The sequence below is a fragment of the Tachysurus vachellii genome, chromosome 7, assembly GCF_030014155.1.
Source record: "Tachysurus vachellii isolate PV-2020 chromosome 7, HZAU_Pvac_v1, whole genome shotgun sequence".
NCBI lineage: Eukaryota > Metazoa > Chordata > Actinopteri > Siluriformes > Bagridae > Tachysurus > Tachysurus vachellii.
In genome coordinates this window covers 10769796-10791824 of record NC_083466.1, presented here as the reverse complement: position 1 = coordinate 10791824, position 22029 = coordinate 10769796, and the positions used below count along the sequence as shown (strand labels likewise).

The following is a 22029-nucleotide window of genomic DNA, read 5'->3' as shown; positions in this document are numbered from 1 at the left end:
TATCTTTTCTCAGTATACTCTACAAATGTAATACCAATTGAGTTAATCAGTAAACTACATTCATTAGACACTATATCAATGAATTTCGAGTTTGAGAAGTGCCTGTCCTAGAGACACCAAAACTGCCCTGTAGGAGATTTGCATTTCTTAAGAGTAAGTTGATGATTACATTTGTCAGTTAGTCACTGGTCACCCGGGATCAATGATTGAGTGCAGTGCTGTCTGCTAATCTTAGTGAACTGGCTTCAGAAATGTTTCCTTTCCTTTTTTTATTTTTTTTATTTCCCTCAATGGTCAGTAAATGTACAAATGTTGAAGAATTTGATTCTTACTAATATACACTTTTTTCTTTTTAACAATCAGTCTAATCAGATAAACAGCTAAAAGTCTCTTCGCTAAACACACACACACAACCACATTACCTATTGATTTTTGTGTTAATAAGACAGTCCCCCAAATTTGGTCCTGCCAGTTCCTTCCCACATGCCAGCTCTCCCTTACCATTCCCTTATCTGTTTCTATGTCTTTTTAACTGCTGCACCTGCATCAATCTCAGTCTCCCCAAGAGAGACTGTGAGTTTTTTGTCGTTCCATTCCGGAGCAAAAAAAAAAAAATAAAGTAAAAAAATAAATAAATAAAATAAAACCATTTTGCTACAGCTATTGTTCTGTCCATAGAAGACCCTCATCTTTGTCTATTATGTTGCTTAGCAACAAAAGCTTACTCTTTTGAGACTACATTGTACGGCGGATCAATGAATACATGTATCTATTTATTTAACCCTGCATTTAATCTCATTGTTTTTGTCAATGTTTTATAAAAGTCAATTTGCGTTATGCCTAGGGAACACTCCTTTACCTGAGACAACCTTTGATAAGTGTAAACGCATGTCCTTGAGTGACGTATCGCTTTCATAATTTGCTGTGCTGTTAGTGTGTTAAGCAGCTGTATATCTGAAACATTTGGCTCTGTGTATTTCAAAACAAGCTTGTTATTGTCACTAAATCATCTATATTCAATATTTTTTAGTAAATGTAAATATCTGTGTGCGTGTGTGTGTTTGTGTGGGGGGAGGGGGGGGTTGGGGTACTATGTGAAACTCAAATTTCCACAGATAATTACACAGTACTTTAAATGATTATAGTTGCATTACATTGTCATTCAAAAGCTTTTTTTTTTCTAAAAGCTTTTGTCTCACTGTCAACCACCTCCAGCTACACATACTGTGAGAAAGTACACTCTTAGTTGACCACCTGCTACAAAGTGTGTGTATGTATGTGTGTATGTATGTGTGTATGTATGTGTGTGAGTATGTGTGTGGGTATGTGGGTGTGGGTGTGTATAGGGGCCACTGAGATTAGAGGGTTCATTATATTAATGATCAACTCTTACTTTTATACTTACTCTTATACAACTCTTTTCTATTATTCAGAAGGAAATCCATACAAGAAACCTGATAGTGTTAAGGTAGGTTGAGTGCTCTTTCTATTACTCATTTTTTAGTCAAGATACCATAAAGATTAATGGAAAATGTTGAACCTTGAGGCTTCAGTTCATATTATTTTTTCCAACTTGGCTCCAAAAGCATGCTTTCTTGCATTGCATTGCATTGCATTGTCATACTGACAGCAATGCAAATGCAACAGAACTCCGATCTCGTTCACATGTAAAGCCCCAATGTTATTGTAAACCCCCTTAACCATACACTTCCTCTCTGTCATTGCCTAACATTTGTCCTCACTTGCTCGCTACCAGTCAGCTATTTGAACCTGATTCACAGTGGGAAATTTACTTGCAATGTCATGATGAGTAGCAGAAGGTTGTACATCTGCTGTGTGAAAACTCCAGGCCTGTGCCAGTGTGGAGAATCTGAAGCTTATTTCCTCTAGATTTGGATAATGAAAGTATTTTTGGTAGAGTATACCAGAGGGATGGAAGAATGTTTTTTTTATTTTCATATTGAATGAAGGATGCAGGAGAGCTGTGGTTTGCTTTTAGTGCATTTGCCCAGATGAAAAAGTTCTCATAAATATGTACATGCAAATCATTTCCTGATTACCGAATGGAGATGTTTGTTTTTGTTTCTCAACTGTGTAATGCAGATAAAGGAAGTCTAATTTTGCAGAGTTTGCAGTGGTGTGAATTTTGACATAAATGTGTAAGGCTCTGAACTTCCTATTAGCTTTTATTTAGCTTTTAAAAATCATTTGTAGTATCATTTCCTTCAATAGAAAGCTTAGACAGAGGAAGGTTGATAAAATAAATTTCTCTTTAGCTTAACTGCCATAGAAGGTTGTTCAAATGTGAAATTCCTATATAAATAAGGCTAGTATTTAAAACAGTAAAACAATTTAGCCTATTTAGACATTTCTGGGCTTTAGTGATGAAATCATTTTGGGGTTTTTGTTTTGTTTTGTTTTTTCACTTTTATCTTTCTGTTGATCAGGGTATCTATAACGTGGATGTCATGCTGAAACAGAGAACACGCTCTTGCTCAAAACATGTGACTTATTAGAACTGAACATAAATACTCTTCAGTTTACTCTCTTGACCTTTGTGTCTCATAAAGCATAAATTTTATTGTTCTAATAGGAAGTGAATTTACCTGGACTGGGACTGGAGCGAATGATTGACATCAATTTTTAGTGTTTAAGAATTTAATGTGTGTTTATTGTTCAGTTCCAGTCTCTGTGAGATGTTTTGAAAGTCCTTTTAGTCAAAGAAAATGTTTTCAAATAAACAAATCACTTAAATAAGATCAATATACATCATCTTTTCTGATGTGCAACTCTTTTTAATAAACATATTCAGACTGACCTCATTCTACCTCAATGGAAAAGCAGGCTGGAAAATGGACTGTATTGTATCAAGGAAAAAAAAAAAACAATGTTCAAACAATGTCTTCAGAGTCTTTGCTGCTGTCAAAAAATTATGGAACAACTTAAAAGAAATTTGACAACAGAGATGTTCTTGTAAGCTTTTTTTCTTCTTTCCCTACTCCAAAGGATTCTTATGGTCAGACATTTTATTTATACATAGCTCTCAATAATCTTCTGTGACATCAAACCTATGCCATGGACCTAAGCTATGTGCCAAAAAAAATTTGTTCTTCAGCTTGCTGTAACTTCTGATTAACGGTTTGCCAGCTCGTTAATTTAAATCACATTGGTAAAAAGATATTTAGCTGGAAAGGTTTTACAGCTTCTAAGCAGAGAATGTACATACTGAGTATTGCTCACTAGCTCCACACATTTCACATATTGCTGAATGGGTGGCACCCTTTTCTGTTTTCCTCATTGGACAGCTTTGCGTGTCTTGTTTCTGTCCATTCCCTCTTTTAGATCAACAACAAAGGCAACGTAGTCACCAGCCCTAAAGAGGCAGTCCCCTCTCCTGCTCTGGTACTCTCTGTCTGTGTCGCTGCAATTGTTATATGCCTCATGTTTTCTGCCTTTGTTTGAGCATTTCATCATTTTTTTTGTGTAATAATCAGTGGCACAACTGTTAGAAGAGCATTACTTTTTTTAAAAAAAAAAATGAAGGCCTGGTGATGCTCTGCTAATGAAGGCTTGGGATAATTGGTTTTATTCTAATTTCTATGCCATGTAAACAGTATTCTTAATAGAAAACACATGATTCAAGGTGAATTTTAAGACTTGCTCTCATGCTCTCTATTAATGATGCTGTTTGAACTCCTATCAACGTTGTGCCATTGTTTACTCACTAACAAATTATTATACATTAAGGTGAAACTTCTTTGAGTGGATTCAGTTACATTGGGCCATAAGTGCAAAACACATAAACAAACCTTAAAACAAAATCAGAAAATGCAACGCAAAATAAAACACGTCAATGTTCTCAGAAACAGAAAGGTTTTTATTGAACATCGCATGTTAGTCGCTGATTGGACATGACATACGACCGTGATGTGGAACAACTACACTTTTCATACTGTTATCTAGTTATCTAGCCTAGTGACAATAACGCAAAGCTGCTGATGTTACACTAATACTGTGAAAGGCACTCGTCTTCTACAGAAAGTCTACAGCATGTCTAATGTAGCATCATATGAACGTCCTTGCTAAAAATAAACACATTGCAACCATCCATCTCATCTTTCTACTGTCTTTCAGTAGCCAATCAGCAACGAGCATGTCTCGTTCAATTAGGACCTCCCCTTTCTGTTTTGTGTTCATGTTGATGTTGGCGTTTGTGGTGGAGTTTTCACATTTGCTGTGTTTTTGCTTTTGCTGCTGTTGTGTTGTAATATTTTCAGATTTGTTGTTGTGTATTGTTTTTGTTTTTTAAGCCTGTATTCTGCACTTATGGGACACCAGCTTTAGATCCACTAGAAGTCGAACTGCTGTAGATCAATGTTGTTCATTTGTTTTCATTAATTTAAAAAGTGCTGTGGATTCTGCTGTAAGGTTTTTACAGACCAGGGTCTCTAACAGTCTCTCTCAATATTGTGTTGTATCTGTAGTTGTAACTTTTCACACTGTTGCTATGTTCTAGTTTCATGTAGTTTTATTGTAAGCAGGATATATGCAGCTTGCGATTATAACACTTCCTCTAACCCAGCATTTACTAGATGCTGTATTAAGGTTTAGAGCTCATATTAGAATGTACAAGCAATTCTCAAGTCCTGATCTGTAGTTGCTTTTTACCAGTACTCTGGCTTATCAATCAACTTATTCTAATTCTGATATAAATTAGTCAGGACACTGTTGGCTTTCAGTTTAAGATGTTTTTGCCTCTGATGGTATAACCTTACACTGGAATTTAGTGGTTGAATGTTTTGCATGAAAGGAATTTGCAAAACAATGAAAAAAAACCCCTTGCTTTCATTTTTTGTTTTTTTTTCCCCCTATGAAAGCCCCTATTAGCTAGGGAAAAACAGAAATACTTATGAAAAACTATACATTCTTAAAGCTCATATATGTGATAAAAGATCACTGTGGAGTGTGAGATGACAAAAATATACAATGCTGAACATGCACATGACCAAAACTGGCACAAATTAAATTTTTTGGTCTCCGGTATAAAAAAAAAGTTAGTCTAAGTTAATCATGCCGTAGTCAAACAAATTTGTGTTGGACAGTTCACATTTCACGTTTAAATTGCCTGTACTGGATGTCTACTAATTTGTACAATAGAAATCTACTAATTTTTATTCTCAATTACAGTTCAGTTTGTTAGTCAGATAGCTCAGTTAAAGGCCATTTGAGCAGTCAATAAAATAACATTATGACTTCCTTCACACTGCTCATCATTATCATTAAACACTAACTCAAGTTTAACAAACTACTTTACATCATACAGTGTGCATGTGGTCACATTTTAGCATATTGGAGTCCTGACCTGTAGTTGCTTTCTTATCATTCTTCTCCTGTAGTCTTCTTATCCTAAAGACCATCAAGCATACTTCACTTTATTTTGAGCTTAAAAAATGCCTACTTTGGTAACGGTATGCCTTATGTTTTTAATTAGCTTCTAATGTATTTTGAATAATGCTTCCATGCTGTAATTAATTATATTAGGTATGTTTAAAATAATATAAATGAATCATGTTTGTTCAGTGCAGAACAAAGCAATGCTTGATGACCTTTACACTTTCCCATTCTATGTACGAGAATTTTTCAGTCTGTTTCCCTGATCATCTTGAATTTCTTTCTTTTCTTCCTGCACCTCTTGATCAGGAGCCTCAAACTACCGTTATCCACAATCCGACTGATGGAAATAAGGTATTAAGTGTTTAAACGGTTTTGCTAGGATCACGCTTGCTCCATCATGGATTTTACCTCAAGGGATTGCTGGTTTAATGACTTGAATGGCTGGCAAGACATGGTTCTCTTTTAAATCCATTAGCGTCGCCTCATTAGCAGCTGCTGAGCCAAACAACAGATTCTTCAGCATAGGATTAGCTGTCATGTTTCAAAATACATTATTGTCCACTGATGTATAGTAAATGCTGTGTGCATGACTTTTATTTTATTAAGACTAGGATGATAAAAATTAATGTTGGAACACATTTCAGCATATTTCCTGCATGCCTGTATGCTTTTTGTACGTTTTGTGCACTGTGCATGGGGTGTGTATTTTGTGGAATGCATCTTGGGGAAAACCTTTTTTCCAGAAAGTTCTTAAGCTAAATCTAAAGGGTTTCTTAATGTTGCGGGTAAAAGTGCAGACTCATAAAATATGTGTCTCCAAAATAAAAGATGAATTGCTTCAATGGCACTGAAGTATATATATAAAATAAAGTGTATTTGGAAACAGTCCTCCCAATATATAAACTGAACCATAACATTAAACTATATCGTTTGTATCCATGTAAAATTATTCTGATGTTCTTCTTCAGGAATCCTCTGAGAGTACCAACACCACCATAGAAGATGAGGATGTGAAAGGTATGGTAAATTACACACACTACACACTTTAGTTAGCAGTGTAGGGTTACCAGGGTTTCAATTCTGTTCACTCGTGCTTCTGTTTTTGCTCTATTTATTACTTGTCATTGTCACTCGTCTTCCCATTCAGCAGCTCGCTTTATTTATTCTTCACATCACCACTGACTTATTTTTGGCTGTGACCCTGTTTGGCAACCTTATACAAAAATGTATAAAAGTCTGTCTGACTAAGTGAAGGTTAAAATTTGAGTATTATTTAAAGTTGTAGTAATCTTGGTATTTAATGCGAGTTCAGTGTGTAAACTGTACAAAGTCAGTGGTACATCTTTCAGTTCAATGTCATTTATGAGTGTTTGCTTTACCTGAGCCTGTGTGTCATGGTTTAGTGCACTGTTTAACTTTGCAAAAACATTGAACCTAAATATAAAAGATTTGATTGAACTGAATTATTTGTACATGTAATGTGTAGCAATATTGCATATTGAAACAATGCTTGAATATCAGACATACCAAAAGACAGCGGTTTACAAAAGCAGCCTATTTAAGAGACACAAGGCTTTGTAGTTCTTATTAAGAAGGAAGTGAGCTCTGTTCAGTCCTTATCTCACTCCCTGTCTGATACGTTTTGTTTTGTTTTCTGTGCTCTTTCAGTTATGAGACGCTGTATTGAAATAAGCCCCAATCAGTCATTCTCTCTCTCTCTCTCTCTCTCTCTCTCTCTCTCTCTCTCTCTCTCTCTCTCTCTCTCTCTCTCGCTGGTCTGTGTGTGTGTGACTGAATGATTTTCATAAGGCCTTAATCTCTGTCAGCTCATTAGTAAATTGTCTGTGCAACGTGATGTCCAACAAAGCAATTACTGTCTGCTGCTGGTTAAAGCTCGATCATTTTAAACATAAACATTTGGAATCATAGTTTTGAAATCAGTCTTTGTTGCGGTACAAATTTTTACGAAACAGACTTCTAAAAAAATTCAAATCAATTAAAGAATTCAAATCAATTTTATTTCAGTCATGCCAACTCCCAGATTAAATATAATGAGCTTTTATTGATTGGAATGGAATGTAGGGAGGATTGGTCTTGTAAGATTAGACCTTTAGATCTGCTATATTGCTGCTGGGTTAGTGTGGAGACTTGCCTGTTGAATCTGCACTAACATAGAGATGTTAGGAACATGCTGCTGCTTAAAGGTAGGACAGGAGGAATTATTCTGTAGCAGATCTGCATGGGTGGTGCTGGGGAGGAGGAGGAAGGTAAGGATCAAAATCTCTAACTGTGCACTGAGACAGAACGTGGGATTTAACTCAGGATAATAAAGGGTTGAGTAGATAGGCAAGTGCACCAGATAGGCTTTAGTTCCGGAGTTTGAAGGTAGAGTTTCATGGATAGCTTTTTACAGAAATGTTATTTATGTAATGAGCAACGAGTTGACAGGGCAAGAAAAAAATTTCGATATGAGGAAGAAACGTTGAGAGGAACCAGACTCAAAATGAAACTGATCCTCATCTGGGTAACACTAGTTATTGTGATAAGAAACCATTTCCCTAACTGTACACTATTTGGTCAAAACATATTGTGTAACCAGGATGTACTGTACATTCTAGTTTTAACATGAAGCCTGTTATTAACATTTATTAACAGTTCACTGATGGACAGTTGAGTGCATTTACCACTGTTTGTGGTATTTGCAGTAAAAAGCATCTTTCTAGTTTCTAAGTGGTACTATTCACAGAAATCCAATGCATCTCCAGGCTGTATATGTGGAGCCATCCTCAGCAGCCTCGAAGTAATGAGGCTGAATGAATGAATAACTTCAACCAGAATTTGGACAATTGATGGGTTGTGGGTTTGTAGGGAAATCTTTAGTCTTGGGGTTGAGGTTTGTGTTACTTGTAATGGCGGCTTGTCTGTGCACTTTGAATAGTAGAATAGTAAATGGTGCTTCAAAAGTAACTTGTATTGTATTCAATTTTGGCTTCCAAGTGGCCAGGCAGAAAAGGAGATCTACATCACTGCAACACCGATTCATGTCCAAGAGTGTGTGAGGGCAAAAATTGGCGTTTCCATAACAATTAGCCTGACACTAAGTAATTGCTGTCATCAGTAAGCTTGTGTACAGTATGTAGAATAGCACAGATAGCTCTTTTCTCTATGTGTTCAGCTGGAAAAATAAAAAAGATGTGGTGGCTGGCTGGAAGCATGTCCTAGTCTTTGAGCCAAAAGACCAGAAAATAGGGTGTGGAAATATGGGAGAGGTTGAACTTTATGCAGATTCTACACTATGTATTCTCTGGCCATTGCATCCTCTAGTCATGATCATAGATGACCAGCAGAGACTTTACAACATCTTGCTAATACACCTGCAAATTAATTGGCTGTGCATTAACAGCTAAAAGCAAGCTAGGCTGCCTACATGTAAAATCTAGATTCCTAGAAAGCACATGTTAAAACTATTTTAGAAAAATTACTGTTTTAATCCAAAAGCACTGGATGCATTCCAAAAGAGTTGGAAAACCATTATCAATGTCAAAATGATGGAAAAATCTCTACTACATACAGATTGTAAAAGATAAAAGCTGTGACTGAAATGGATCCTGTAGGAAGCAGAGTATGCAAAACATACCATACACTCTTTTGCATTTTTCCACTCTTCCTTCAGATTTCCACTGTTTTCAGCAGGTTCCTTGGAAGTAATCTAAATTCATGACTGTATATGACACCTTTTAACTCATTCGCGTCCTGTTGTCTTTTCTTTGTCTTTCTCCTTACATCACTTCTTGTTGTATCCCTTTACCTTTATTCCATGTACAATTCTATGCAAATATATCCATTCGGCATACACCTTTCTACCACAAGCTTATACGTCATCTTATTCTTTATTTGCCTGACAAGTACACCACCTGCTGGATGCTATTAGAGTCTACAAGCACAAACACTTTTCCTCCCTTTCACTTTCTTCCTCTTCCTCCTCATCCTCTTTTGTCTGGTGTTTCCCAAGTGCATTGCCAGGAGCAGAGGAATGCTGTAGCTGCACACTCAAATTGCTCCTGGTTGTTTATTTGTTGGTGTCTCACCTCCTTTCTGGCATTTCTCATCATGAATCCTGTAGAAAGATGTGGCCAGTGCTTTATCCTCTCGAACAGCCTCAGCCACTTCACAGCCACATTGCCATCCAGTGTATGTGTCACTGGAACAAGACTTCACACAGCTCTGAGTAGATTAGTTGGGGTAATAATCATTAATTATCACATTTACAGTAAGTGGAAAGAATTGAAGTATTGGGTTTAAGGTCAAGTTTGCATTTTCCCCCAAAACAATCACATGAAGGAGAATAAGCATAACCTTTTGACATATATATATATTTGTGTTTTTACACAACCAACTCATTAGGTCTCAGTTTTTAGTATCTTTTCTTCTGTTCAAATGTTTTTAGTATAACCTGAGCTGCAAATTCAGTGATTTGCGATGTGTAGTTCTCAGGTAAATGTGTGCTAGCAGTGCTCTCTGCTGGCAGAAGTCAAAATCACCTCAGTCATTCAGCACACTCATCTAGGACATTGTGCACAGTGTTCACAGTTTCAAATATTTAGCTTATATATAGTGTTGTATGGCATGTATTTGGAAGCTTAGTGGTTAAAATGTTTCTCACACCTTCAGGGTTTTTCCGGTGATTGTTTTTCCGGTGCTTCAAGGGTTTCTTCCAAGTTGTCTTGTTTCTTCCCCCAGTCCAATGACATGGATTGTAGGTTCGGCATGTCTAAATTGTCCATAGAGTGTGAATGTTTAAATATGCCCTGTGATGGGATGGCACCATGTCCAGGCTTTCCCCACCTAGTTTCCTGAGACAGACTTCAGGTTCACACGACCCCATGTAGCAAAAGCCGTACAAAAGATAGATGGATGGCTGGATGGATGGATAGGCATCCATCCATCCATCCATCTATCTTTTGTATGGTTTTTACCAGGCCTTTTCCTACAGACTCACTCTATCTAGGTATTTTTGAAAGACATCTGTTGTTTGTTTTTGAATGTGTGCAAATTTGGGCCATTTGTCTCTGCCTAATTCATACCCCATGTATGTGTTTAGGGTCGACAGGAAGCACAGCCATTTTTAGATGCTGTTTATCTTATTATGTGGTCTTTTTCTCATTATAACCATTCAAACTTTCTGATAAGTAGAATAAATAAGAACAGTTGAGCAGACACAGTCATTGTTTTCTAAGATAATACAGAGTAAGTCCAATATGTTGCAGGCTCCAGAGCCCTTTTCCTTAACCTTTAATTTATTCTTACTTACTCATCATATAAGGCATATACACTAATGTGTAGTGTTTATAGGAGGTTTTTCTTTTTTTCTTTCCACATTTGTGATCCACATTCATAATTATTTGCAGTGCTAATGCTAAAAGGAGTCCAATACCTCATTTAATGAATGGCTTCATAATGAACATAGTTGTGATTAATATACACAGAATGATACATCCAGGAATTAACTAAATCACATTTTGTGTGTGTGCATCTGTGCTCGAGTGTGTGTGTGTTTTGTAGAGCCATCAGTCACTCTGTTGTGTATAAAATTACATGATCCAACAGCATTCTTTTATTTTTATTTACTTTTTTTTAAAAAAAAGCTATTTTGACATTTTCACACCAACATGCCACTTGTTTTCTCTTCAGCACGAAAGCAGGAGATAATAAAAGTGACCGAGCAGCTAATCGAGGCCATCAACAATGGAGATTTCGAAGCTTATACGTGAGTGCATTTCCTCTCCATAAGTTCCCTGCTATCACAGCCATCCTTTAATGCAGTAAAATATCTTCTCTGTGCGCTTTGTGTTTGACAGCAAGATCTGTGATCCTGGACTGACTTCTTTTGAACCCGAGGCTTTGGGGAACCTGGTGGAGGGAACAGACTTCCACAGGTTCTACTTTGAGAACTGTAAGCTATCACTGAATAATTTAAGAGGCAAAGCACAATTAAATGCAGAAAGTCACCTGATGAAATGTTTTATTTATTTTGTTTTTTATATTTGATTTTTATTTTAAATTTGCAAGTTTTGATCAGCAAGCTCAGTTTATATGCCATAGTTTGTTTTTTTATTGCAAATTAAACTCTCAGCAATAACTTGAGTGTAATTTATAATTCCTTAGGATTTTGTAGCTTTTTTTTTAAGTGCAGTACTGTATGTAAAAACTCATGTTCAGTGTTAGATCAGTTCTATGTGTGTGTCATCTGTAAACATGTTGCAGCGAAAAACTTGGAGGAGAATCTGACCTTTTATATAATGCATGTCAACATACTCAATATAACACATTTGCTTAATTTAAATTTAAACCTAGAAATATTACAGATTACTCAGTATTGAATATTTAATATATTGAGCATCTCTTTTTCTTTGCTTTAAATAGTTGTAAGGAACATTTCCAAAGAATGAAAAAGTAGCAAAGAGATTCCCTTGGAAAATGTTTTTGGAGGCAAATGGAATAAAATCTCAGTTATACCACAACTCTAAGCCAGTTTCTGAAGCTGAGTGAATGGAAAGTTCTTTCTATCTTTTCTGATTTTAGCATCTTGCTTGTGATGTTGGAGGATTAACCTGTTGAGCATGTAATGTTTGGTTGTTCCTGCATTATTGTAGTTCAACCTACATGATAATGATAAATTCAGCAATGTTTTTGTTTGTTTGTTTGTTTTGTATTCAGCTCTCTCAAAAAGCCACAGGCGTACAGTACACACTATTTTGCTGAATCCTCACGTGCACCTGCTGGGAGAAGAGGCTGCCTGTATAGCCTACATTAGACTCACACAGTACATCGATGCTAACAACATGCCTCGCACCATGCAGTCAGAGGAGACTCGGGTGTGGCATCGCCGTGACAGCAAGTGGCAGAACATTCACTTCCACCGCTCGGGCTCGCCAACCGTGCCAACCAAGTGAGTGTGTGTGACTATGAGCATGTATACATTTGTGTGTCTACATGTATGTGTATATATGTATATATACACACGTGTGTTCTTTTATGTAGGTGCATATTTACGTATACGTGTGTGTGTGTGTTGGTCAAACATAAATAGTGTGCATGTTTTTCTCTCAGTGTGACTGTCATGTATATTTCACTGTTTCACAGTTAATGAGGCGTCTGGAGCAGCACAGCTCAGTCTAAGGGACTTGACGTTAAATGGTCACTGAGTGTCTGCTTTATTCAAACCCCACCTTTACAACTACTCTACCCTGTCAGTCTTGTTTACATATCGTCACTGCTGGACTTTAGCCTACACACAGGTGGGGAATTAATATCACTTTGTATTAGGAAATGTGTGTGCGTGCGCATGTGTGTGTGTGTGTTCACCCACGCATGTGCATGTGTGGCTCACACACTCTCCTCATAAAACATTGATGTTGAAAACTTATGTATACACTTTTTATTTTTAAATTTAATGTTTCCATTTTCTATGGTGTGAAAGTAGGGAGTCACACTTGCTGATATATCTTCGGGTGTGTGAGTATGTGAGGAAACATCATGTTTGATTGCTACTGTATACACCAATGCACGTGCACATGTAATTAGTAATTTGTAATCTAGGCACGATATCCGTCACTGATCGTGACAATAGGATTAGCAGCAAATCACAGCCACCTCAGTCTTGTTTCAGTGCTTTTCTATTCAGACAAAAAAAAAAAGAAATCTAAATCTGAAAATCGAGCTCGCTTTTGTTTTTTTGGTGACTTTTCATGACCTTGTGTAAAGTGCTATTCCTGCTTTATCTTTTAGAGACTCTACAGTTGACCGTGAGCTTAGTTCTGCCAGCTTTTTTCTGTTGGAGGTTGCTATGGCCTTATTATGGGTTTAACTGCCAAAGGAAGCACAGTAGCCTACAGCTTGCTATTTTATTCTGATGTTTTCCACTTCATCACATAAACCCAATAAAAACAATTCACCTATTTTTAATGAAAAGTATGTACTTTACAAATCCACACGAATATCCGGTTTTATTTCATTCACTTATTGTGAGAGTTTTATGCTTCTGTTTTCATTTTTATATTGTTTACTATCACTTGATGGGGTATTCTTAAAAAAAAAAAAATAATAATAATGTGTTTTCTGTATTTTCACTTGTTCCTTAATTAATTAGCATTCTCTGTTATTATGTAATGCATGAAACATCTTTTATCAACTTATTTTACTTTTATGTACTACTTTTTTTTTTCTTCAGTATCGTGTATTTGCTTTTGTGATGGTTCCTTGCTAAAGGGTAAAGTAGATTAAACAGTTTTGCTTTATATTCTAGACTGTCCATTTACTGAACGAGAGAGCAGTAGTAAGTGCCGTGAAGTGGTTTCAAAATGATTTATATTTGCAAAATTTATTACTATTATCCATGCAAAGTGGGGAAAAAAATGCAAAATAGGAATATTTCACAGATTTAATATAAAAAGATGATTTATTTGCAGCACAGTTGATATTATTTGATAAGTATTTGATTTAAATAAAGCCTGAGTTTGTTTAAACTTGATTCAAAACCTGAATTTGAGACTTGATTTGATATCGATGTTGTATTTAGATACAGTGTCAGCGGTCAGCGGTCTCAGATGTAACGCTATCAGTTTTTATCTTGCTGTGTTTTATTTACATCTTTTATTTTTTAGTGTTTTGTTACTTTTTTTATTCTAGTCCAGTTGATCGTTAATTGCTGTTACTAGAAGAAAATCCCTAAATACACAAAACCTTTACACTAAGCAGAAATATAAATACTCGCCGTTATAAAGGACACAATAAAGCAAATAAATAAACTGTGAAAAATCCTTGTTTTTTTTTTCTTAATTAATAAATGAAATAGTTTATAAGTGGATACATAGAGCAAAATACTACTGTGCATAAAAAATACCACGTCAATGCATGACTAATATATTTGTATTAATTGTTTTTATGGTTAATGGAAAACTATTAGCAGGTTTGTGGTTTCTGTATATAAAAGTATCTAAATAAAACTAAGGGATTTTCTTTCATTTTTCTTTCTTTCTTTCATTTTTCCAAGAAGTGTCCCATGTTAAAAAATAAAAAGCCCCGGGCACCAGCAAGTGATCTACATGATATCATTTATTATCCATCATTTATACACTGCAGCTGCTGTTTTTGTTTATTAGTCATGAACACATGCCTTTATAGATGTTCATCAGCCTAGAAACAAGATGCTTATTCATGAAACAGCCGTTGTTTTCAAACAGTAAATGTCCTGTGCTGCATAAATTATTAATCAGCTTAACTCAGAGTCCGGCTGCACGCCTCCCCAGACCACCCCAATGAATTACACACAGGATTTGTATTTGAAGCTTGAAATAAATTTCAAGAATGGCTTTATAGTACACATGCTAAATGTCCATTAGAAAAAGATTAACTTGCTACTCATAAAGACCACTGAAAGTTTCACATACACACTTGTACACATTCTCTATGGGCATTGAACAAAATGTGGGAGTGAAGAAGTCAACAAAACATGGTATCAGTTGGGATTAGTTGTTACTCATGCCTTCTTGGTTGAGATGGAGGTTGTACTTTTGTGGTCATCATAACCAACATGTCATTGTCACTGTAAATAAACCATCAAATCTGACAAATTCACAAAACATGAGAAGATAATAAAACTGCTACCACTGCATTCACTACAACCATAATCAGATATGTTAAAGGATAACGACTCGCCACAACCCAAAGGCGAGGGATTGTAGTTTACACTTCTTACAGTCCTGCTTTAGCCGTCTACTTCTCAGTAATTATTAAAACATTTGCAGCAACTGGTGTAGCTATGATGCTGATATGTCCTCTTACTTTTTCATCACATTTTAGTGTTTTTAAAAACGTTGTATGTTTTTTTTTTTGTGTGACTGTGTATGACGGGTCGTCTCACAGCTAGAGCATAATCAACAGCTGACTACAACCTGAAGAGGAGGTGGGGTTAATTAGAGTTTGTTAGAGTTTACAGAGACTCTAAACGCAGATCAGTGTCACTGCACTGCTTCTTATAATATTCTTTTGTTGTTGTGTGTTTTTGTTTTTCTATTTTAGGACTTTCGATAGAAATTTCCTGCAGTAACATTTCCACTATTTACGACCAGTGGAAGCTTACGGGAGGCACTTAAGAAACACACACAAAAACAAAAATAATAATAAAAACCCTCAACAAAATATTTTTCAAATAATGTAAAACATGCAGGCAATTTCAGTAAAACTGTTTGTTTGGATTTACGTTTTCTGTTCCTTAAGTCCATAGTATTATTCCTAACACTAGTAAATGTGATGGACTTCATATGAATTTGCTTTTTTTATTCCATGTTATTATTTTACATGTTTTTAACAGGGATCATTTTATAGCACTCATTCATTCATTCATTTTCTACCGCTTATCCGAACTACCTCGGGTCATGGGGAGCCTGTGCCTATCATTTATAGCACTCTTCTTAGTTAATGTTTACTACAGGAGAATCGATCTAGCATTGAAGCCACAGTGAAATACTAAAGAATGATTTTGTTCAATGTCTTTAATTTTGTACTACATGCAACAAAACAAATGAAAAAACTTTTACCTTCCTTAATCAACTGCACTGTTCACAGTGCTGTAAAATTCTCAATATTAATTTTGCTCTTGTGTCAGTATGGAAGAGAATGAGATCAAGTCTACAAACACATTAGGATTTTGGTTAAGAGTTTAAAGTCATTATCGACAGCTATCCGTTAATCGTGTTAGGGAACGTGGTGAAAAATTGGAGGGAGCAAAATTATTGTCTGATAAAGTTACTTTTAATGAATGCTTCTTTCTTACGTGCAGACGAAGAGTAGCAGTGTTGTGACAGGAGGTTAACATGGTGAAGAAACACAAACCCAGACACACACACACACACACACACAGAGTAAATAGGGCAGACTGAATCCACTGTGCAAAGCTGTTGTCGCTCTTTATAACAATATGTGAAGGACCAGCAAAAAAAAAAACAAAAAAACAAGCATGTGTTAGGAACAATGTTCTAAGCTTTCATTCAGTATGACTCAGAAAGCACATTAAAAGCTAGCGTCTGGCATCTTTTTTTTATATATATATGAATTTACATTTATACTACATAGAAATTGCTCAAGCTCATTCTGGGTATCGTGGTGAACTACACAGAACACAATTCGCTCCATATTTCTTTTTTTTTTTTTAAACATGATCTCAATACTGTCCAAATGTTAACCTGTGTTTGTGGTGTACAATAAACATGCCCCAGTAACAGACGTTTAAGGGTCAAGTTATCAAAGCCTGTGGACAGAATTTGAGCTAATTAACCGTAACCGCAGTATGTTTTTGTGCATATTGGAATATTTTTCATTTTTGATCTATTTACACATCTTGTGTCAGCTCTTAAAAAAGGGGTTTGTGAATGAGTAATGTCCAAGATGATTTTTAGTTGCTTTTCCACCATATTTAAGATTATGTTAATTTAAATTAAGGTAAACTCTTTGGTCACAAAGTAAGAAAAATAGAAAAAATTCACATGAACAAAAAAATTCTAACACACAAATCTTTCCTGTTTTGCAACGGAGGAAAAAATGAACATATAAATAAATAAAAGTAAAAGAAGGGTCCAGAACAGGGGAAGTCACTGTCATGGTGATGGTGAGAGACAAAGTGACAACAGAGGATTTGGGTCACAATCTGATCTATTCTGCCAAGGTTTTTGGGAGGCTTGCCACAGCGCAAATAAATGAAAAGGTAATAGAAAATCAGTCATTTGTGTCCTGCTTTTCATCTTTCTCCTTCACCTCCTCTGCCTCCTCTTCATCCTCTTCCTCCTCTTCCACTTCTGGTGTGCAGTAGCGTTGGAGCAGTTGGTGTAGGTGCTGCTGCAGGTCATCAGGTTGTAGGGACTCCGGAGTGTCCTCCAGTCGCTCCAGGTGGATATGTTTGCTCTGGCCGTCCCTCACCACAGTCTTCTTCTGAGTGCGTGTCTTATGCATGCGGGTCCTGCAGATATATCATAAATAAGTCAGCAAACTTGGATTATTTTATTCAATCTCAAATCTATCCCTTTGCTCTCTATTCTATACCTCTATATACAAAACCATAATGTAACACATTACGCTAATTTACAAAATATACTATGTAGGCACACATATTTATTATAAATAGTATAGAAAATGGTGAAGTTAGTAAGGCATGTTGTTAGACACATTTGTAAGTTTCCTCGAAGCCAAGCAACATTAATTGGTTGATTTTTTTCCATGCTGATGTTAATGGGCTACAAAGGCTTCATTTATTTTATCAAAGCTTTCATGCTTGTTTCATTTGCATCACTTCCTCTTAGCAAAGCTACAGCTAATGAGTAAAGCTTTAAAAAGTACTTTACTGACACCTCATACACAAGCATGATTAACAGGTATTAAAGATGCCATGCCACACCTCTGCAAGTTTAAATTCATTCATTTCGTTCAGATGTTATATTATGCTCATAAATCACATCATAGCACTATCCCAACCTTCTGATCATAGATCCATCCTCCTTCATAATCTCTTTCTCCACTAAATGAGGCAAAACAACTTTGTCAAAGCCGCCTGCATAACTCAAAGCCTGGACATTATAGGAGAAGTGTGAAAGAAAGCAGTTTAGAGGAAAGAGTTTACAATGGAGTCATTAAAACATAAAGCATAACTTAACTAAAAAACTCTCAAATTCATGTAAATATTTCACCTCTACATTTCGTGAAAGATAAATGTAAACTCTACAAATATAAACTCTACATTTCATTCAAGTTTTTGACAGTAATAAACTTTGTAATGAAAATTGTATTAAATTAGAAATGAAGAAGGATTTTCAGTAGTGGTCTCACTAGATGCAGATTCCCTTTATCAGAGCTAGTTTATCTCATTTTTATATAACTGAGCAATTGAGGGCTAAGGGCCTTGCTCAGGGGCCCATCAGTGGCATGCTTTGTGGACGTGGGAATAAAACTCACAATCTCCCGATTTGTAATACACCACCTTAAACACTAGGCTTGGTTAAGCCATAAGTCTGATTGTTTTTTTAAAGGTTTTCATCCTGTAATATTTTACATAGAATCTTTAAAGGTTGTGAAACTGCAGATAATACCCTTAGTTTTTCCTGCTCTGAGAAATTTTTTCAAAACGTGACCATGGTTGGAAACATGTGCTTCAGAAAAACAAGGTGATGAACCTTTATGGCCTCTAGAGTGTACATGAGAGATTTTTTTATATTAACTATTTATACGGGGGCACGGTGGCTTAGTGGTTAGCACGTTCGCCTCACACCTCCAGGGTTGGGGGTTCGATTCCCGCCTCCGCCTTGTGTGTGTGGAGTTTGCATGTTCTCCCCGTGCCTCGGGGGTTTCCTCCGGGTACTCCGGTTTCCTCCCCCGGTCCAAAGACATGCATGGTAGGTTGATTGGCATCTCTGGAAAATTGTCCGTAGTGTGTGATTGTGTGAGTGAATGAGAGTGTGTGTGTGCCCTGCGATGGGTTGGCACTCCGTCCAGGGTGTATCCTGCCTTGATGCCCGATGACGCCTGAGATAGGCACAGGCTCCCCGTGACCCGAGGTAGTTCGGATAAGCGGTAGAAAATGAGTGAGTGAGTGAGAACTATTTATACATTTAGTTTCGTGTTTTGGCAAAAAAAAAAGCACAAATTTAAATTGCTGATGATTGAAATTATGAATCATTCAATTATTTTACTCAGTGCATAATTAATTTTACAGACTGTATTTTCACACCTTTTCAAAGTCTTCTTTTGCCGAGGGAAGGTCTGCTGACAACGAGGGGTCACCAATTTGCTTTTCCATCCTCTCACCCTGCACCATCATGGTTTTGATGACCTTGCTTACTTTACGACCGTCGGCATTCTCTCCTTCATACCCGGAGGCTGTTATCTTGCCAACAGGTGCCGCCTCAGAAAACGTCACCTGATGTTCAACATATTTTAGTTTAAATGTCAGACTTTAAGAAAGGTTTATCAAAAACTGCTCTGTTTTAAAAATGCACATGTACCTCAGTCTGGTCTCCTGCACTCTTCACTACAGTCCTTTTTAACACTTTGGAAAAACAATCAGCCTCATCTACAGTGATAGCTTCTTGCTGAGTTCCCTCCTGCATCACTTCCTCTAGCTCTGTTCCATCGGCAGACACATACTTGCGGATAATTTTCCTTGTGATCTGTGTGAACGTAACAAAAGACATAACAGAAACAGGTCAACAGCATCAGACAAAGGGGCAAAGATGCAATAAAAAAAAAGAGGTTTGTGTACACTATAAGATGGTACACATTACATTACAATACAGTACCTTTAATCTGTGTAATAACCAAGCTACAGCAAACCAACCCATGAATTGAGGGTAGTAGATATGGAAAAAAACTGAAACTGAAAACAAAAACTGCTACATAAATAAACACCTGAAGTCTGCAGTGTGTTCACTGTGAAGTGTATAAATATAAAAATGATCTTATCAATACCATAACTGACTCAGAAACACGGTAGTTATCTTACAGGTCAGAACCAAAAGAAAACTTAAAATGAAGGTTTCTGTATATATTATTTTATATTAAAATAAATGGTGGTTATTTGTAGTGTTATATGATGCACTTAATTTATGCTTTAATTTGTTGTAGTTTCACCAGAATAAAAGCACTGCAATGCAAAGTCTTAACATTTTACTCCACAATAAAACAACAGGTACCTTTTTGGTGACTATGTTTCCATGCTCATCTGTGTATTGCTCCTCAGTCACTTTGTAAGGGGAAATATCTGGCAATTCATCTCCCTAGATAACAACAAAACACCAAATATAAATGATGCTATATAGAACTTTGAATATATTGCCTGATAAATTATAATTCACACAGGAAATAGTATTAAGTATGCAGAGGCTAAAAATCTTTAGAGTCATTAAATATTTATAAACAATTAATGAGAGAGTAACTAAAATGAAATATTTTTACTGTTAGATGTTAACATTTCCCCACCTGCCAATATCTCTAATGTAATCTATTTACTTAATATACATCCAACTTATCTCAGTATAAACCATAAGCAATATTATGCATGGATGCCAAATGCAGCTAATATCCTGTTACAAAATGTATAATGTATTATGTAGAAAACACAACAAAAACAAAGTGCTGCATGTATGGCCAAGTATGACATAAAATATGTGTTAAAAGACTTGATAGGCAGAGCAGGGGTGAAAAATCAGTCCAACCAGAGATACAAATGATTATTTTCACTTCTTAGTAATATCATGATATTATATTTTGCACACCTAAACAAATACCTGGATTATAACTCTGCGTCGTACCACTCGGGTGGTCAACACCTCTTCCTCTGAACTATCAGACAGCAAGCCTAGCTCCGCTGCTATTTCCTGAGACATGTGTAATTTGTATGAGGGAACATATATATATATATATATATATATATATATATATATATATATATATATATATATATATATATATTCATTTTTTAATTCTTGCAGGTCACACCAAGCCAGGCCAATCCACTACACAGCTTCTGTTCAACCACATTTTACATTTCATGTTAGCTGCCTGTGCTCATTGAGCCTCATTTATCGTACTGGATTCAAAAGCATTTATTGTGAAATCAGTTGTTTGAATAATACCAGAATTATTCACATCTTCACAAGAAGATTGGTATTTATAATCCTGTAATTTCAGAAAAACATTCATATCCCACTCATGTTTCTGGGTGTGTGAATGTACATATAAAAAGACTAACTATTGTAATCCTCAATTATTGGCCTTCATATCATACAATTACATAAAAATTACTACTGTTTTATGTATGGATTATGTATAATGTCAAGTTCAAATAGTTGTGTATTTCATTTCATTCATTTCATAATAATAATGAAGTAATAAATATTGTAAATGTAAAAAATAAAGAAAGCAAGCAAACATAAATCCAAACATCAAGCTAAATAAGGCCAGTCTGGATATATAAATATAAAAAGTATTAAAAATTAATCAGTTATATAAAACTTTACTAGGTGATTGATAAATGAGGCCCTTCATTAGTAATTTATCTTTACACCATTCTTTATTTTAGACAAGGAAATGGATTGTTTAAGGTTAATATACATTACATGAAGATATTGGTATTTTAAGCTGTTAAGCAGAAAACAGGCAAAGGATTGAAAAAAGGCAGTAATCAATTTAAGGTGAGCTTTGTGAGAAAAGTCATTCACAGTGAGAAAGTCCCCATGAAATCAAAATTGGTGTTTTTTTTTACAAAACAGTTGTTATGCTAGACACAAATAAAACAGCTTAGACTTTAGAAATGTGTTTAATAGATATTCTTTGAATTTTATGATTAATGATTTCTTTGAAAATGATGAAAACTAGTCTATGAATCCCAATCATTGTAAACTAACTGGGTGGGACAAGTTTGAATCAAACTCTCATTTGTGTAGTTGTGGTTGTGTATGGTGTGTGTGTGTGTGTGTGTGTGTGTGTGTGTGTGTGTGTGTGTGTGTGTGTTTGTGTGTGTGTGAGAGAGAGAGAGAGAGAGAGAGAGAGAGAGAGAGAGAGAGAGAGATTATCCAAAAAGATTGTTGGCTG

At 35.9% G+C, this 22029-nt stretch overlaps 2 protein-coding genes across 29 annotated transcripts in view; one reads left to right on the top strand and one right to left on the bottom strand.

The window, feature by feature from the left end:
- Nucleotides 1-14417, top strand: part of camk2d1 (calcium/calmodulin-dependent protein kinase (CaM kinase) II delta 1) — a 67254-nt gene extending 52837 nt beyond the window's left edge. For 2 of the 8 annotated variants that reach the window (XM_060874235.1, XM_060874233.1), the window contains exons 13-20: nucleotides 1434-1468; nucleotides 3343-3402; nucleotides 5701-5745; nucleotides 6363-6411; nucleotides 11086-11161; nucleotides 11253-11347; nucleotides 12112-12343; nucleotides 12538-14417. In XM_060874235.1, the coding sequence (XP_060730218.1) occupies nucleotides 1434-1468; nucleotides 3343-3402; nucleotides 5701-5745; nucleotides 6363-6411; nucleotides 11086-11161; nucleotides 11253-11347; nucleotides 12112-12343; nucleotides 12538-12541 (596 nt within the window). In that variant the 3' untranslated portion in view covers nucleotides 12542-14417. The remainder of the gene's footprint in view (nucleotides 1-1433; nucleotides 1469-3342; nucleotides 3403-5700; nucleotides 5746-6362; nucleotides 6412-11085; nucleotides 11162-11252; nucleotides 11348-12111; nucleotides 12344-12537) is intronic. The other 6 variants (XM_060874237.1, XM_060874238.1, XM_060874236.1 and 3 more) reach the window with 3 other exon arrangements.
- Nucleotides 14418-14490: 73 nt separating this feature from the next.
- ank2b (ankyrin 2b, neuronal) overlaps nucleotides 14491-22029 on the bottom strand; it is a 130614-nt gene continuing 123075 nt past the window's right edge. For 16 of the 21 annotated variants that reach the window (XM_060874219.1, XM_060874220.1, XM_060874213.1 and 13 more), the window contains 5 exons: nucleotides 20130-20213; nucleotides 19443-19607; nucleotides 19169-19357; nucleotides 17920-18011; nucleotides 14491-17407 (listed from right to left, as the gene is read on the bottom strand). In XM_060874219.1, the coding sequence (XP_060730202.1) occupies nucleotides 17167-17407; nucleotides 17920-18011; nucleotides 19169-19357; nucleotides 19443-19607; nucleotides 20130-20213 (771 nt within the window). In that variant the 3' untranslated portion in view covers nucleotides 14491-17166. Of the gene's footprint in view, nucleotides 17408-17919; nucleotides 18012-19168; nucleotides 19358-19442; nucleotides 19608-20129; nucleotides 20214-20723; nucleotides 20814-22029 lie in introns of all 21 variants that reach the window. The other 5 variants (XM_060874227.1, XM_060874228.1, XM_060874229.1 and 2 more) reach the window with 3 other exon arrangements.